The sequence below is a fragment of the Glandiceps talaboti genome, chromosome 2 (assembly GCF_964340395.1).
Source record: "Glandiceps talaboti chromosome 2, keGlaTala1.1, whole genome shotgun sequence".
Lineage (NCBI taxonomy): Eukaryota > Metazoa > Hemichordata > Enteropneusta > Spengelidae > Glandiceps > Glandiceps talaboti.
This window is the reverse complement of record NC_135550.1, coordinates 26,150,106-26,169,175: the sequence shown is the minus strand read 5'-3', so window position 1 is coordinate 26,169,175 and position 19,070 is coordinate 26,150,106. Positions and strand designations below refer to the sequence as shown.

At 38.1% G+C, this 19,070-nt stretch overlaps 1 protein-coding gene across 1 annotated transcript in view; it reads right to left on the bottom strand.

The window, feature by feature from the left end:
* LOC144446004 (polycystin-1-like protein 2) overlaps window positions 1-18,529 on the bottom strand; it is a 22,545-nt gene extending 4,016 nt beyond the window's left edge. Inside the window, exons 1-27 of the mRNA XM_078135676.1 lie at window positions 18,403-18,529; window positions 16,991-17,305; window positions 16,528-16,636; window positions 14,282-14,451; window positions 13,704-13,847; window positions 12,826-13,076; window positions 12,129-12,287; window positions 11,700-11,747; window positions 11,237-11,368; window positions 10,721-10,811; window positions 10,338-10,396; window positions 9,750-9,998; window positions 9,132-9,240; window positions 8,392-8,522; window positions 7,439-7,706; window positions 6,692-6,780; window positions 6,153-6,383; window positions 5,516-5,686; window positions 4,961-5,121; window positions 4,531-4,712; window positions 3,467-4,065; window positions 3,062-3,182; window positions 2,461-2,696; window positions 1,484-1,661; window positions 903-1,142; window positions 469-592; window positions 1-171 (exon numbers count right to left, since the gene is read on the bottom strand). The exon at window positions 1-171 is cut by the window's left edge and continues 52 nt beyond it. Coding sequence (XP_077991802.1) covers window positions 1-171; window positions 469-592; window positions 903-1,142; window positions 1,484-1,661; window positions 2,461-2,696; window positions 3,062-3,182; window positions 3,467-4,065; window positions 4,531-4,712; window positions 4,961-5,121; window positions 5,516-5,686; window positions 6,153-6,383; window positions 6,692-6,780; window positions 7,439-7,706; window positions 8,392-8,522; window positions 9,132-9,240; window positions 9,750-9,998; window positions 10,338-10,396; window positions 10,721-10,811; window positions 11,237-11,368; window positions 11,700-11,747; window positions 12,129-12,287; window positions 12,826-13,076; window positions 13,704-13,847; window positions 14,282-14,451; window positions 16,528-16,636; window positions 16,991-17,305; window positions 18,403-18,529 — 4,865 coding nt within the window. The remainder of the gene's footprint in view (window positions 172-468; window positions 593-902; window positions 1,143-1,483; window positions 1,662-2,460; window positions 2,697-3,061; window positions 3,183-3,466; window positions 4,066-4,530; window positions 4,713-4,960; window positions 5,122-5,515; window positions 5,687-6,152; window positions 6,384-6,691; window positions 6,781-7,438; window positions 7,707-8,391; window positions 8,523-9,131; window positions 9,241-9,749; window positions 9,999-10,337; window positions 10,397-10,720; window positions 10,812-11,236; window positions 11,369-11,699; window positions 11,748-12,128; window positions 12,288-12,825; window positions 13,077-13,703; window positions 13,848-14,281; window positions 14,452-16,527; window positions 16,637-16,990; window positions 17,306-18,402) is intronic.
* Window positions 18,530-19,070: the final 541 nt, after the last annotated feature.

The following is a 19,070-nucleotide window of genomic DNA, read 5'->3' as shown; positions in this document are numbered from 1 at the left end:
TTTAATATTTCACGGATGATGTAATACATAACAAATAGCACAGTTATTAGCTCTGAGATAAGGTAGAAGGCCCAGAATGTTCCAACGTAAGTATACAGTCGTAAAACTGATATATGCCGGTAGACCAACGATGCACCTGTAGCCGGGAACTCGACCAGTAACGTCACCATACTGTCAACATAATAACATAATGAAGTACATGTACATGAATTTTGTAATCATGATAAACGTCTCTTACACTAGACTTGCACCGTGAATTCGCTATGAAGTATTTTAAGAACTATATGGAAGAGTGATATATTACGTACAGTTACCCCTGGCTCCCAATGGGTATACAATACTTTCTGAACACATAGGATTATATCCTCCACACAACAACCACTATCCTAACAGGTTCCCGTTTATGCATCAAGGTTGACTTAGCACGGTGGTTTGAATTTTGCCCAAAGAATATTACAATGTACTTACCTAAACAGGTTTACATTGGCGTTATATAGGGGAAACTCCACGAATACAGCTCGTGTGTATCTGTCCAGCCAAGAAGACGTCTGTAAGTCATCTGTGGTGTTTTGGGCACCATCAAGGCTAGTACCTTCAATTTGAAGTGAAAGAAAAACGTTGTAGGTATATTTAGGAATGTGGTACGAACGTATAGATAAAAGAACATTCTTACACCTTTCCGTTGGCTAGCTCTTCCGATTAGTCGTTCATTCTTATGAAATATAAGCTTATGAAATAATGTACATTAATATTATATAGACAGAGTCGACTTTGATTTCTAGGCAACAAATTAGAATTACGTAATATTGGCTCTTTGGCAACCTCGTTAAAACGACTAATCACGTGAAATGAATAAGTGTCCTAAATGGGTTCCTGACGTGTATGACACATATAACACTCACCAATCTCGGAAACGTATCCACCTCCTCCGAACATCCGTCTTATTCCGTACATTGGAACTCCGTCTGTTTGTCCAATAGTATCATGTTGCCACCATGTGTAATTATTGTCACTGTTTCCAGTGTTATTATTTGTCAACGACCATAGATCATAGTAGTCATTGCCATCCTCTTTAGACAATGAATATTCAGCTATGCACGCCGAGATAAGATTGGTGAAAGGACTTAAAACTGTGCAAAGACCTGTCAGGAGAAATTTACCCAAACTAATCATTCAAAGAAATCGAAACTTGTTAAAAATCAACCCTCTCCATCTTTTAACTCTGCTTCTCTCGCTGTCTCTGTTTGTCTTTCTCTGTCTATATGTGTTTATATCAACCCCCCTCTCTCTCTCTCTCTCTCTCTCTCTCTCTCTCTCTCTCTCTCTCTCTCTCTCTCTCTCTCTCTCTCTCTCTCTCTCTCGCTCTCTCCCGTTAATAAATATATAAAGTGATTGTAATATTGTCTGTATTAGATACAAAGTCTGGCAGTTATACTTTTACCCATAAGACCCTATCATTATCATTCCATGAATATACCCGTACCTTCCCGCACTCTAAGCTGCCTTATCCTTGGTGGACCAACCCGGTACGATGCCAAGTTATCGGTGTACTGCATTTCATCGGTAGTAAGCTGATCACCATTGTACCATTGTGTTGGATACAAAGATGCTAGTAAAGTGTTGGACACCCAATTCCAAAATCCATCATGACCTGATTCAATCTGACAAGAAAACAGATTAGGATCAACTGAGTCAAGTTCGAAAAACTAAAAATCGATCGACTTGCGACTTGAGTTATGTTAGTACTTTTGTTATTTCTTTTCTTTTCTTTATTTATTAATTCATTCATCATTAGTTTGATCTTGCTTGATCAAGGCTTTGTTTTGATAGGTTACATGTAGTGTACGTTATGATAGGTTTTTCCTTTGAACAATTCCCTCGTTTGATAGAATTATAGGAGCTTGTTGATATGTCACCAGGATGCTCCGTTCATATATGTCTGGACAGGAAGAGAGCGGGTGTATCGAAGATAATGAGTCGAGTTTAATTGTAAAGAACATGACCTTGAGTTACCCGGGCTAGTGGGTCTCTGTGTGGACATAGAGGCTTCAATGTAGAAGGTATGGGCAGGGTTGGGATTTGATTATCCATGTAAAAGTTAAACTTAATTCAGCCATTAATTTGAGGAACTAGGAAATAGGAAAATATAAAAATATTCTATACGAAATATATATATAGACAGACAGACAGACAGACAGACAGACAGACAGACAGACAGACAGACAGACAGACAGACAGACAGACAGACAGATAGATAGATAGATAGATAGATAGATAGATAGATAGATAGATAGATAGATAGATAGATAGATAGATAGATAGATAGATAGATAGATAGATAGATAGATAGATAGATATGACATGACATAGTTATCTATTTTCTACCTATTGTTTTTTTGACATTCTCGTTTTTGCTCGTTAAATGTTAGTATTTGTATTTTGGGGGTTTCCAATTATTACCTCGGCGAAATTGTCATTTTGAAATAAGGATTGATCAACTGCTTGGTGCATGTAGTAAGAATCTGGACTCCTCACAGTAAATGCGACGATACACAGTAGAACGATGAAAACAATATTGATGACAATATCCTTGACCAGGACTCCCATTTCCTTCTCTCTCGTTCTTCGTTCAAGTGTTTTTTCAAGAATGTCTCCACCTGGAAGCTCACTTGACGGTGGTACGTACTTGATAATACCTGTGGGATTTAGAATGTTATGGTACAAACGTCAGCAGGGATTATAGGCTTATTACACTAGACTGGGTAAACATTGCTGTAAAAGTAGTGATTAGTCCTAAAATAACATCCACTTTGTCACTTTTACCTCTCAACAGAACGATGAAGAATTCTAATTGTACAGAAAAGATTTATCAACTATATACTAGTATGTAGCAGAGAAATGGCAAAATAAAAGATAAACATAGCAAAATTATAATTGTATTTTCTAGTTGGGGATCTCTTAAAATGTTTACTTCGGAAATACGGGCCCAAATACATTTGATGCATATGCAACTTGTATTGATGAATGCATTACACAAAGGTACCATAAACCATTATCTCACCATCCTCAGTTTCAATATCGTGTATGTAATATTCGTCGTCTTTCAATTTCAAGTCCTGGGGCTCGTCGCAACCATCGGATTTTCGGAAAATCAAAGTCAACAAGAAGGCAAACAATAGGACCTATATTCATTGGAAATATAATCAGAAATTTGTTAGCTTGCAGTTATTTTGTCAGTAATAAAAGACAATCTCTGCTCTACCAAATAGTCATTATTTCACCCCGTATATCTGAAACAGGTTTTTTGCCCCTTAAAATGGCACAGACTGCATAGTATGTTATACAATGTTGGTATTCAGTCAATGATTCTTTATTGAACCCTGATACCCAAGCTTTTCGGTTGATGTAGTTGTCTTATACTAAAAAATCCACCACGCTAAACTAAGAATTCGTAGTGTTAACCTACCTTGAATGGTTGCAGGATAATGAGATCCTGCACAAACGACGTCAGGAATGAAAATAACCAGTCTACAGATCGGTCATGTCCCCATTCCATACTGTATAGAACGGTGAAGAAGGCTGATGCAAGGGAGGAAAGGAATACCAAACACCAAGCGATATACACACACCAATGAGGTAACATACACGTGGACTTCTTTCGAGCCTCATTTCCGCTCTCTACATCGACGATGTCAAGGTCATCGTTACTTCGTCCTCTAGAATCCATGTTTCTATTTGAAGCTCGGCTTGGTGTAGCTGGAACATCAACATCCACTGTGGACAATCTAGCCTCCCTGCGACTCTTCACTGCCTCAAACAAAGAACCTTCGTCAGAAACTTGACTAGCCTGTCGCTTCATACCTCTCCAAACATCGTCAGACTCCTCATTACTGGCCACGCCTTTAGCTGTACCAAATACATTCGAACTGGACACTTGGTTTTTCCGTACTGTCTTTTTCGGACGGCTTTTACGAAACACTAACACAATCAGCAAATGGACCGGGAAAACCACCAAGCTGCTCATGATACCGACATAGACAACATGCCAACTAAGGGTGAAGGGTCCTACAATAGGCAAAACATACAATGAACGCTTAGTAAATATCATCAAGCACCGTACTAAAGTAATCAATGGAAAAAGTGATACATCCACGTACTAAATCGAGTGACAACGCTAATAGAATCTGTAGGTACTAGGTGCTAAACGTCACTACAGAAAAATCATCTTTAAGTTGATAATACACCGCTAACACGTGTAGGTGATGATATGTTAGTTTACAAATAGTTTACAAATCCATTTAAAACCAAAATCATATCTGAACTTAATTTTTTTTAATATCATATACTAGGAAGCTTGTAACACGGCATCCGACACCACTATAACCCTTTCGACATTAATGGACTTACCTATGTCAACCTGCTCGTCTACGAGACTGTTAGTTTCTGTTCTATACCACATGCAATTTGTAACCATCGTCATGTACAGTAGTGACAGACAACATGAAACCCTCTGAACACGAGTAAAGTTACTCTGAGAAGGCCTCGACATAACCGACATCCACAGATGACCGTCTGACAAATCTCGTTGAGCATTTCTTGAAAACAGTCGGCCGATATTCTGACGGTTAGCCTTAGTTGAAACTGTAAGAAGTCTTTGCACTTGACGATCGCCTTCTTCCACTGACAACCATTGTTCACATTCGAAACTGTAGCTGTGAATATGAACAAAACGGGAGGGAATTGTGAGCTGGTCATTGAAAATGAAACACAAACGTGCATGACTTAAAAATTGGTGAACTTGAAAACTGTACCACCCATGAGTAGGCAGTGATATCATCAAGCTCCAAGAAATCTTGTTGGTGTTGTTCATTTCACTGTAAAACGTGTAACTTCTGGGAGAAGCGAGATCTATTCCACTCGTATTTTGAATCGACAAGTCATTGTTTATTTCAATACTTACTGTTCTTTGGTCTGTATATCGCTGACGATTATTTTGTTGAGGAACCAGGATCCATGATTCAAGGTACCGCTGTAATCATGCCATATCCGTACACTTACAAGATCACCAAGAGACTGCGGCACTGACATCACAAAAGTGCTAACGCTACCACGATGAAATGCCTAAAAAATAGGACAGACGTGCATTGACGTTTCACGGTCAACGTATACGACAAATCGCTGCCTACTAAAGATTATGTCAAACGTAATTTTACTGTCTACTAGTACTATTATATGTTGCAAGCGCCGCTATCGACCTGTCATAAAATGAACAACGACGGGACCATTTTCACGACTCTCGAAGGAAGTATAATAGAAACTAATTGTTTTTGATATAGAAATTCTTCTTCTCGGTTTCTCGTTGATGACATAAGTACATTTATCAATACAAATAAAAACACTCCCGGTACAGCCTTCTAAATGACATGGTGCATGAAATCACTGAACCATCCATAACTCAGTACGAAAGATATGCGGTGTAGTCATAAAACCCCTCGAGAGGTTGAACCCAATTTACCTGTCTATGTCTACCGGATAATAGTCTGACTTCGGTACGGTCGTTCTTTCCATTCAAAACAAGGAAGACCCTGGAATTTGTTCCTGCATTACTCTTTAATCCAGTATAAACGCTGATCTGGTAGATGAATTTATCTTCTTCTTTGTTGTCTACCATTGGTGTAACACCCCACTAAAAACATGTAAGACCATGATGACAGGATATCGATATTAGATATCACGTACACGTAAATTTCAAAGTCTTCAACGTACCTGAATTTCTATACGACTACGGAGTTTCCAGATTATCATAAATTATTCTCTAGAAGTACCATTATATAGCCTTAATCAAATAATGCAATCTGTCGTATAACTTTGGAAAATAGACTTATCCTTTGCGACCTAACATACTCCATGTACATGTATGTATGTATGTATGTATGTATGTATGTATGTATGTATGTATGTATGTATGTATGTATGTATGTATGTCTGTCTGTCTGTCTGTATGTGTGTGTGTGTGTGTGTGTAACATTCACTTCAAATAATATAGCACATAGCACTACGTATTTCAAAATTAGTTTAGTTATTTAATTTCGACATAATTCTTTGATAAGATTGCCATTCTTATTCAATAACTCCCAAAAGTACATTCTTACCCTTTCCACATCCCTCCTGTCCTTCCTTCTGGCCCATATAAGTATCAAAACATAGATCACAAAGATCAAGCCTACGGTGATGAAAACCACGAGATTCTCGTGCAAGGAGGTGAACTTCTCGAACACTGTACTGAAGTCGATCGTGTTGGGAGGTAAGACAAAATCTGACCCGAATGCCGTCAAGTGATTACAACGGCAGTAAGTTATGGCGTGGTAAGTATTTGGTGATACCTGTGGATTACGAATAATGCATACAACAAATCTATATCGTTACAATTTTGCAAAGACAAACAAAACTCTTTCCATTTGACCGTATGTTCAATGCGCATCGTTTTCAGATACACTAAAAGACTTACTGATACATTGATTAAAAAATATCAGTCAATAAATATAAATAATATGGCAAAAACAAAGGACAAAAAGAGTGCAAATCAACAAAGCTTTACAAGATACTTAGCGATCGACTGTACTTTTACTGTGATAAGAATTAATCCGACTTGCCGAGATGATGATGAACGAATGGTGAATTTGTAACTGACCTGACAACCATATGAGTCCCATTGCTCAAAGGCAACATCCCAAAACCGACATCCTGACGTAAAGGTTTGTATGCCAAAGTCAAAAGTACCTGCAATGTGAAAGGAATAATAGATATAAAATTCTTGACTTGAAGTTCTAACACACAGCTTGCTCTGATACATGGACATATAGCAAAAGGTACATGTGTATATTTATCAAAATAGGAAACAATTTTTATATTAGGTGGCAATGTAATATTAAATTGTCGTATTTGAATGCTTTTGAGCAGCAGTTTGTACATCTGTCTATCTCTCTCTCCGTCTGTCTGTCTGTCTGTCTGTCTGTCTGTCTGTCTGTCTGTCTGTCTGTCTGTCTGTCTGTCTGTTTGTTTGTTTGTTTGTTTGTTTGTTTGTTTGTTTGTTGGGTTGTTGGATAATTTGTTCGTTAATTATTGGGTTTGGTATGATTTAGCTTGTTTTTTTTTGTTATTTAGGCCTATAAAGTCGTTTTATCTCCCTTTATGTTAATGTTAGCATTACTATTTTATTCACTACGAAACCCTGGCTGCAGGACCGAAAAACGAGTGACTCCATTTGTATTGTATATGTACCATTCCTCGACAAATTCAAACTATAAGTATTTGAGTTTCATAAACTCCTGATTAGAACCAATGATATAGTTCCTAGGTGTACATAAGTAATTTCAAGACAAACAAAACAACAAAAAATAACTTTATTAAACTCCAAGCCACCTCATGTCTTGCTTACCGAGATCAGCTTTCACACCTACGTAATAGTCGTTGCCGTCTTCTGTTTGGTATTCATATGGTATAAAGAACGTTTTTTCCATTTCCAGTCTGATGTCATCGGCTAGTCCAGAATCGTTATTATATTCAGTATTTGGCAAAACTCCCAAAAAGTCGTAGTCGAGAACTGTTGGAATCCGTCCATGACTGAAGTATAAAGTATAGTTGACGTTCTCCCACGATGAGTCGTTTGGTGTTAAGAGGAAGTGAATCGAGGTGTTAGCGCGTGCCTAGAAAGCAACGTTGAAGAATAAAAGTTGTCTTGAAGTACAGGATAGTTGACATGTGTAATGGCAGTACTTGGCTGGACTTTAACCATACAGAACGTTTGATGACAAAGAAAATGTAATAGTAACTTTTATTCTCAGGTTGTAAAAATTCTCCTCATCACCTCTTTGATCATTAGGTATGATAAGTTCGTGTCTCTTCACAGAATGGAACAGATATCGAAAACTGACATTCTAAAACGTGTAATTTTAAAGTTTACTGCTTGTGATCGATCGATCAATTAATCAATTGTAATTCTGATTAGGATCTTCGACCAAGACAGATCGAAAGCTCAATGCTAATTATTTTCACCTTCTGACCAATCTCACTAGAACTTGATAACTTGTATAATTCAAACCGCATGCTCATTATGTAAATGCTGTAAAGGGCCCACTAAAGGTACGGAGTACACTGGACTAAAAAGCCCATCCGGATACCCATATAAGTAGAATCGACTACAGTGTCCACCAATATATATATGGAATGTAAAATGCCCACCCATTTGAGCACAGGGAAAGAACTATAATGCCCACCAAGATGTCTATAGACATGAAATGCCCACCCACTTGAGAACAACGAAACAAACTACAATGATCACCAATATGTGTAGAGGGAATAACAGACATTTGATAAGTCGAGTATACTTACGGGAAGCTGGTAGACAACTAAAGTGATATCTTCTTCATTAACGGATTCATAAGTCAAATTAAGCCATTGTATTGGTCCTAAGTCTCTACCAGTGAACATCTCAAGCGTGATATCTTCATCGAGATCACTTACTGTAATGAGAAAACATGTAGTTTCTGGGTGTAATCTTTTATCAGGTTCGTGTATTGGGATGTTGCTGTACAATTAGTTTTCATTACTAGCATCATGTATCACTCTAGATCTGATGTCTACTTTACTCATGACGTCATAATGATATTACCGTGTCATTGCCATACTACCTAATGTAGATACCTAAAGACAATAATTTTACTGATTAACAACCATGCTATGCATAAATGCTCTCTGCCTAATGGAGCTGTCAGGACTGTGGCTATTATTATACAGGTAACTACATAAACTGCGTACGTAATATGACTTAGTACAAAGCACCCCCCCTGTCTGTCTCTCTGTCTGTCTGTCTGTCTGTCTGTCTGTCTGTCTGTCTGTCTGTCTGTCTGTCTGTCCGTCCGTCCGTCCGTCCGTCCGTCTGTCTGTCTGTCTGTCTCTAGCTCTATCTCTCTCTCTTTCTCTCTCTCCCTCTCTCTCTCCCTCCCCCCCTCTCTCTCTCTCTCTCTCTCTCTCTCTCTCTCTCTCTCTCTCTCTCTCTCTCTCTCTCTCTCTCTCTCTCTCTCTCTCTCTCTATCCTTCCTTACAGTCAGATGAAAGTATTTTCGACTTACTTGACATTTCAGCATTATTTTCATCAATGAATGACAACGTTATGACGTCAGACGTGATATAAGCAGACGAATTGTCCCAATTGTATGGGTTACCACTAAAACCAAGTAGCTAGTGGAAATGAAAACACATGAAGATAGTTATAATTACGTACAGACATTAGTGGGGGTGTACTGAACATATCTTTGTGGCATAGGATCAAAATGATGCCCATGTTTGACAAGAATAAATCACATCTTTTATCTAAGAGTCTAGAATAAAGGAAAAAGCAGAATTTGCGGAATGAGGGGTCGATATTTTATGCTTCTAGAATGCACCCTACATGTCCTTATTTCCAAAACCTTTTCACCCACACGCTCCACACCACAAGCCATCAAGGTGAGGCACCCCCCCAAAAAAAAAAAAAAAAGAAGAAGAAGAAAGAAACAAGATTGAAGGTAAACTCCCTGCTGGCCAAGTATCTGCAAGAATAGGTTCGAGTTCAATATGAGATTTCTCCTTGTAAAGGCCACATTTATCTTTCGCTTTTAGTGTTCGGGGGGGGGGGGTGTTACCGTGTAATTCTACATATTGGATATTGGATTCATAACACTATATAAAATCTATGTATGGATACCTACCTGCGTATCAATGAAACTGTTGTTAGGATTGTCTCTGAAGAGATTTTGGCTCGACGGCAATGTAAATGTACCCCCACTCATTGACATGGACGAGCCTCCAATAGATGCGGGATAGTTACGTTGTAGTTCTAACGAGAATGACGAGGTGTTGAATATGACGGGTGTTTGACCCGGAACTTTGGTGTAAAGGATTGATGACGACACACTATTGATAGTTTGCACGATGCTCTTCGTTACAGTTGACGAACTCTGTAACGGGATGGGGGAAATAGTAACTAATTTGTAAACAGGAGCAACGGTACGAAACTCTTCAACCAAGATAAAGAATTTCACACCTGATATTTACGTTTCCATCACGGATTACTTCGAACAGGTGACATCTGTTCTGTGTATTGAATGAGTACTTAATAGGGAAACGATGCAAAAACCTTCTCTGCCAACGAATTTTGGCAGTGATTAGGTATATGTCCTCACTCCTCAGATAAGTCACCGAAGTAGGATGACACTGTTATAGCAATATTAATAAATCCCGAGGCTAAACAAGTTTCCTTTTTTGTAATTGCTTGAATGCATATGTATTGTACTCACGCTGGAACTTGTTGATGACATTGTCACCGATAGAACGTTTGCACAGCATCCAGATATAGCTGAAATGAGATACAAAAAGTTCCATTTTAAATTTGTTGGGTAGTGTCAACAATGAGTTTTAACTAAAATATTATAAGCTTATCATTAATTATTACCTAATACATTTTACGATAGACATGTGTTCCAAAGAAATTACAGATTTTCGGAGAATTAGTAACTTTAAAAAAAATACTTTGTATTTTAAATTTCAGTGAGCGATGTCACAATCGTGTCACACGGCTGTGACAATTAAATTGAGTATTGTATAAAACTGTTCATGAGTCAGACCACAGGAGACAAATTAAAAATGATGAATGAAATAAACATTTTTATAAGATATTTACCATCAGCAGCGGCCATAATTTTTGTTTTTGATTCATTTCTCATGGATACAAGGTTTGAGGAGAGTGACGCTAACGTATCAGCTGAGTTAACCTATAATGATTGGATGAAAAAATGACGTCATTGAAATGAAATCCTGATGCCCGCCCTCAAAGTTATGGCACGAGTAGAAATTGACAAGTTTAATTTGTTCAAATGTTGAAATAATCAAGACAGTCTGTTTTATAAAGTGACAAGAAAGACATACTAGGATACAGCCCTGAATGGTGTCTCATCGCAGTAAAAAGGCTGAAATGGGTAGCGACCTCCCCTAAACTAATTGGTTATAATACGTCGAATGCAACCACGTGCATAGAGGCATGATAAGTGTCTATATTTTGACTGCAACCTTAATTTGATATTTTAAAGCTCAAAATTGCTCTGCGCCACTAAAAGCACTCAAAATTCCATGAAAACATAACAATAATCTGAATAGTTATATATACTTTAAAAAATGTTAACGTGAATAAACAGTTTACCTGGCTGTCACCATTGAGTTCGTCTCCTACTGACGTCACCATCGTGAGGGCAGTAGCAACCTGTGAAACATCTTCTATAGTTAACGAGGTATCCGATAGAGTTTTCAGACCTTCAATGACGGTTGATCGTAGCTGTGGCAGAAACAGAAATACTTGTGTCTCAGGATCTACTATCAAATGTGATCGCACACGTGGTGGTGTACAAAAATTAATAAAAGCGATAGCTTATTCGTCGACGTATCATTAAGTGCGTCCAAACAATCTTCATACAAAGCACGTACGTATTGTCCCTTTTGATAATTTTGATAGCAATTTTTGCAAATACATGTACTTAAATACCAGCACTAAGATTAATTCAAGAAATGTTCTTTTAGTGGTCTGAGGTTTAACAGAGAGGCAGAGTAAAAGAACTATGTGCAAAGTTAATAAACATAATTGGTGTCGTGACTTCATTTGTACTTACAGATGTTCTGTCATCGAAGTAGTTGTCATTTGTGTCACCAGTTGAATTCTGGGAAATGAAATATACATAGTTGGGGGTTAATTGATAAATCTTACCACGTTATGACGTCACGCTATGACGTCATTTTAAAAATGGTACAAACCATTATTTCATTTAACTAATATTACAATACTAGTTTGAAATGTATCAGTATTGTAACTATAAAAAAGACACAAACGAAATACTCACAATGTTTGTTTGTTTGTTTGTTTGTTTGTTTGTTTCTGTGTCTATCTATGTGTGTATGTGTCTTTGTCTTTGTCTGTGTCTGTGTCTGTGTCTGTGTCTGTGTCTGTTGTAATCTTCTTGTGGGCTTAAAGCCAATCCAAGATTAAGTACTTGTCGTGGAAATGTTTTCTGTTAATCTTTCCGGTGGATCTCGGTACTTACTGCTGATCCCGAATTAAGGAGGGTTGCGACAGTAATCACCAGGGAAACGGCTTCAGCACTGTTTCCAGCTCTTATCATATCATCCAATAAATTGTTGTTTCCCGACGTCAAGTTTGACACAATATCAATATAATCACCCGACACTGGTGGCGTTTCAACCTGTGATAACATAAGAGCCAGTTTGACATTATTCTATGAGCCAATGTTTGTGTTATATAAGATTCTAGATTTTTTGAGAATATTCCTTTCATATCATTTCACCTTGTCTTGTTGTTAGCATGGAAATCAAGATTTCGTTTCAACGTAACATCACAAATATTTGCTTTACTATTTTTAAAAGGAAATTAACGTAGTACGCTATTTTGACAAAATATCATGACTAGTACTTGTGAACTGATATTATCAATGATGTTGCTGTTTTAATCCCTGAGATCAACGAATTTTGTTGTACGAAATAGTCACATGAACGTCACGTGAGTGGCACGAGATTGTATATTACTCAGCGAAATTGTTAATGGTTCAACGTTGACAACTTATTTCGCGACAGTTGTACGAACATGTTCACCCATTTAAATCTACGCAAAATGTCAAATAACCCAAGAGTTGTCATGATCAACACTGAATAGGCAGTCAAAAACTTGAGAAAGTCAGGATGGAATGAAATCGCATACCATATGCATGATGCCTGTGTACTTACCGTTACTATTAGAATCTGCCTTGTCTCAGAGTTAAGAGTGTCCGAAATGACAACAGTGAGTTCTACTTCATAGTTGTAGCTTGCGATACCCATTGACAGCAAAAAATTTGACGAAGTTTCGTTCGTCCCGCTGTATTGAAATGTAGTTATTGCCAAGCCTTTGGGTCTTGAAAAGACAGAATATGTCAGAGGTGTGTCGGTGTCATTCCAATTCGAGCACTGTACTCTGAAGTTGGTTGTTACGGCGTAACCTAGAATTTGAGTACGTTTGATAATTAGCTCCATAGTATAATATTTGCTGATATACTGTGATATTTGTGATATAGTGTGAAGCGTTTGCTTTGTGAGACACACACACATACCCCCCCCCCCACACACACAGTCACACAGTCACACATATTAAGAATGCGATATATATATATATATATATATATATATATATATATATATATATATATATATCGCAATGTGTATATCGCAATATATATATCACAAGAGCTTCTTAAAACCTCTCCCTCCTCCCACCCACCCACCCACCCACCCCAGTTTGTCTCTGTCTGCCTCTTTTCTCTTTCTCTTCCTTCTCCGTCTCTTCTACCTATATTTTCGACCATGTCTCTCTCTCTCTGTCCGTCAGTCAGTCAGTCAGTCAGTCAGTCAGTCAGTCAGTCTGTCTGTCTGTCTGTCTGTCTGTCTGTCTGTCTGTCTGTCTGTCTGTCTGTCTGTCCGTCCGTCTGTCTGTCTGTCTCCCTCCCTGTCTCTGTCTGTCTCTCTGTCTGTCTCCCAGTCTGTCTCTATCTGTCTCTCTGTCTGTCTGTAAAGAGATATTAAGTAATGTATCGTATAAATACCAGATAAGGGTGAAACTGTACAGTTACCACCCGTCGGAGATGCATCGGTAGTGAATCGCCATGTGTTGACGCTGTATCTACCATCAGAATGGCTGACGTTTATTTGTAGCTTGTACATTAGGCCATCGTCAAGCTGATCCGCGTTGATTACAAGGTATTCTGAGGAAAAACCTATTAAATGCGAAATGGATTACAAGCTGGTTATGAGTTTCCATAATAAATTTGTTCCCCAAGCTTTTCCCTCTTTCATCAATTCACCTTCTCACAATTAATGAGCCCCGACCCCCCACTTAACTGATGTTATATAGTGTTTATATAGACTGTCAATCAGTTTTCCTGACAATGGTAGCTGATTATAATTAAGACGCCTTTTATAAATATGGAATTGGTTTGAGTACTATTTACACTCTTTTCATTACGACATCCGTACGTAATTCAATATTTCTCATCGAAACACCTTAAAATGATGGATCGGTCGGTCTGTTAACAATAATTACAAAAAATAACAACAATTTTAAGAAGGGAGTGCATTTGTACATGTTAGTGATACTTTCATTTCATAATTTTACCTTAACAATCTGAATAAATAGAAGTGGGACAATTACCTGTGTCTGAAAATGAATCGTCTGTTTGGACGTCTTCAAAGAGATATTGTGCATTTCTGTAGGATATCGACCATTCGTAGAATACTGTTGTAGGGCAATTTGAGCAGACAGCTTGCAATGTCATACTTGCACTAGTACTTACTCCTCGACGGTAGCAGTTGTCTTGACACCTGAAACGACGACAGTAATTATTGTGTGAAACTACTTCGTTTGGATATCTCAAGGTAGCGATAAAGCCAGAAGAACTCTTTTATATACTAAAGACAGTTTGTGTACTATTGGTGATAACGCTAATGTGGTGTAGAAGGTATATTTTACTCGAAGTATTACTATAACATGAATGTTGGCGACGACACCAAGAAGTTGACATTTTACAAAGAACAATATTTTGATAATGTGAACTGCACTCTAAAAGTAAAGATCCTTTAGTGCAAAAATTTATAATGATGGAATATGTACATGTACATGTATCCCCCGACACACACACACACACACACCCTCTTGCTTGTACCTCAGACCACTATATTCCCTTGTACACGTGTATGCAAGTGCCTTTCATTTAATTTGCACTATTACAATTGTACTTGTTGACTTCATGGTTATGGTTAGAAACCTGTTAGGTACGAGTTGCATGAAAGTTTTAATAACTCAAACTTTGAGGATCAAAAGCAATCCTATGAAAGGTAAATGGCCCATGGGTGTAACATTGTAAGGTTTACCACTTACATTCGGTGTCGTCACCAACACTCATATTACTGGTAATACCCTCTACACTACAATAGCGACATCACCATGATACACAAACTGCTTTAGAGAAAATTTCTTTTGGCTTTATCCCTACATTGAGATATTCAAACGAAATAGTTTCCTTTTCTATTTAACACGAGTAGCCTGTACTAATATTGGCTCTCGGTCAGAATACTTGATGGTGCAATGGCGATTTCTCCTTCTTAGTGTCAACATTCGGTGATCCCTCCGGCAAGCACTTTGAAAGTTTACTTACAAGCACATACAACAAGGTCCAGTCATGTCTTATTTTACGCCTATTGGCATGACTAGAAGGTTTAATTGCGTAATCTCGAACCACTTCCATTGAACTTAGATCTACGATGATGGGCAAGGGGTACTGTGTACTTCGTAAACGAACCAATTTACTCTTCGTAAATTGAAAAACGTTGAAAAAAAATCATAAAATCTAGGAGGCCAAGAAGTTGATTATCGAAATTAATACACTGTTCTTTTAACGAGAATTCGTATCACCTTTCAAAAGCTGGGCCACGCAGGTACCCTCTTCCTCACTTACCCTATGTCAACCACTTTCATCAAGCATACATCTGACTTACTCAACATTTACCACTTTCATAAAAAATCTGTCTGGGGAGCATTTAGTAATTGTAAGGAGGGAGGGCTGGGGGATGGTGGTAACTTTTTTACAAATCGGTTCTAGGGACGGGTAATACTTTATTATTATTAGAAAATGATATTAGGGGAGGGTAACATTTTTTGTATTGTCTATCTTTTGCATTATTTTGTGATTTTAGCATCCCATCGCTGCCACATGTTCGACATTCCACTACTGCCATATCGGTTAGGGCATGGAGGTATAAACCTTAGGTTTAGGAGTCAGGTATCATAATATCAGACCAACCACATCAATCAGCTCACCGCTGACAACCATATATTGAATTAATTGTCTGTTGTGATGTAAAGAGAGGAGTAGGTCTCACAGGAGTAAAACAAGAAAAACTGGGTAAGATATTAGGGATAATGTTGTGGAGATATGTGGATCTTGGCCCCGGCAATGTTGGGAGTGTGCCAATCAAGTCTTTCGGAGTTATGGCCTTCATCTCAGCCAGATTCAAACACAGACATTGATTAATGCAGTGCCTTCAAACAAATTCACTCTGGTGGTAGTAGTAGTGGGAAACAACCAATGGCTTTAAAACTTTAAAAGTGGTGGTAGCGGTGGAATTAGGTCCTTATCATTGATTCTGGGAGTCGTGTCCTTTTCCATGTCGGACAACATTTTAACCTGATAGTATGTTATTTAAATATTTTTAAGGGGGGGGGGGGTCATGTCTTAGAGAAAATAAATTGGGGAGGGTCACTTTTTAGCAAAACACAATCGGGGAGGGTCACATTTTACGCAACAGCCCGGGCCAGATTTCCCTTAGTACTCCACCTTATAATTACTGAGTGCTCTTTTACCCGGTGTCACCCAATTTTTCATCTAGGATACGACTTACTCAATGTCTACTTGAAAGCCTGTGGAGCTTGAGGTATTAACGGAAAGTGTGGAGCTGACGACTGTTGTGGTGTTCGTGACTGGTGTGGTAACGAAGAAAGACGTCGTCACTGCAACAACAAAAAATAGCATATAAACTTATGCCATGTTGAAATAAATCACAAGTAAAAAGTGTGCTTCAAATCTAAAAAGGAAAATACGAAAGACCAGTTTCGAAACTTTTCATTTCACTTGTTGGCGTAACGTTCACAGTGATCCTAGTTCTGGCGTAATTTAGCTGCTGGTAATGTTTATGTCCGTAATAATGGTAGATGACAGCGTACTTCAACATATGGCATATGAACTTTTGATTTAGAGTTGATGAACTCCAATATTTTTTTCACTAAACAAGGCAACCATTTGATGATTGTACATCGTGACTGTACAATAAAATGGATACAGGTGTTAAAAATGTTAAAACTCACCGTCACCCGAACCCTCATCTCCCGATCCGTAGTCTCCCGATCCCTCACCAATCGTAATCAAATCACCGGACCCTTCGACTACATCTCTCACATCACGCCGTAGTGGAAGATCTTCAGCGGGTTTTTTCCACAATGATGTATGTGTGTCAAGGGTAACAGTATCGGAATGGCCGTAAGGATCTACGGGTTGCATTTGGTTACTGTCTTCCAGGATTATGAATCTAGTTACAGTCTCTGGGTTCGAGTCTTCCTTTGTTTCCTTGTATCTACTCATGAATCCACGTCCGACATTGTCGGCATGAATATCAACATCGCCTATAGTATTACGAAAAAAATCGACAGTCAATGAAAACAGATCTAAATGATGTTACATGACATTTTTTTCAGTTTAAGATCTTCATTTTCATAGTCGTTCGCGATAATATCGCGAACGATATCGCGAACGACTATGAAAATGAAGATCTTAAACTGAAAAAAATGTAATGTTGCATAATTTGTTTTACCAGAATCGTTCAGATTGACGAGACTATGGAATTTGATGCCACGAAAAGAATACCGTAATAAAGTGGACTGATTTTAGCTATTATTTTATATATGACGTCAATATATAAGTGTAAGTTAACATAAAAAACGAATTAGTTTTGGTACTTTCAGATGGCATCATATACAATTGATTCATTGATATCATGTACAGTCACTTGGTAACTTGTGAAAATTTCGCACTTATAACCAATGATGTGTATACTGCATATGAATCTTGCTCATCTGACGAAAGTACACTGCACCGTATATCGTTGTACGACTAATTAACACAAATGCTACATTTTGGACACAAGACATTGTCGCAAGCCAGAGTAGATATTTCTGCTAAAGCCTCTTTGCTATCCGCTAGATTATAGTTTATGTGTTCGAATCCTCAGTTTGTGATCATGAGTAGCGCGCATTCTGTATGTGCATTGTGCATGCTGACTATATATTAGATTGTATGTTATAGATTATGCATTTGCACACAATTAGTATATAAATAAAACATAATTCAGGAGATTTTTTTAGGAATACGACAAAATATACTCTGCGTCTGAATACAGACTGGTCAAGTTTAGTCGGAAAGGTATTGTTAAATATATCACCGGAAGTTTATAAAATACAAGATTTTATGGGCACATTCAGTGAAACGATCTCTCTGCTTTAGGGCCATAATTAATTCTCTTTGCTATACATGTAAAAGTGTAAGGACTTTGGCTTTGGTAGAAGGATAATTTCCGAAACATCATGCTGTTGAGCAACTTCTGTTCACCGAGGACATTCTGTTCTATCTATACCATGTTTTGACGCTTGTCGAACAGGGGTAGGTCCAACTCGGCCCATTGCCAACTCGGCCCATTACCAACTCGGCCCCGGGGATTACCAACCGGCCCAGGTGATTGCCAACTCGGCCCATTCAGTGATACCAACTCGGCCCACTGTGTCATACGTTAATTTGTCATCACAGAAATGATATTCTGAACAAGCAGATACAGAAGACAAGCCAAGGTCCATCCAGACTCAGCCTAGTCCTACTGCACTCCTGCACTTTTAAGGTACACATGGCATGTCATCTTGCTGGGATGAGGGACAATGTGATCTACTGATTATGGGTTAACGGTAAAAGAAAGTTAATGAAGTAGAAGTGTTCATTCTCAGTATTTGATTTTGCTCCAAGGGATGTGGTCTATCTTATAAATGTATTTCAAAGTGGCCCACCCTTGATGCAGACAATTGAGCAAAAATGCATAAAACAACCCATTCACGTGTCGGCAGTTGAATCGCATGTCAAACCAGTCAGTTTGTACTATAGAGAACAATTTTATAAAGAAACCACACACAAGCAAAGTTTTTTTCTGAATATTTTAGTTTTTCTGTTTGCACCACTAACAAATTTATACATATACCTGTTAGTAAACGGATTGACTGCCTCTAGAATCCCAACTATTCAAGTCATGCATGGTGCTAACATTTGCAGAATACATTACTATACGTACATGTCCAAAAACTGACCACTGTATATCAAAATTTATTCAACATGTGATTTTATCATGGT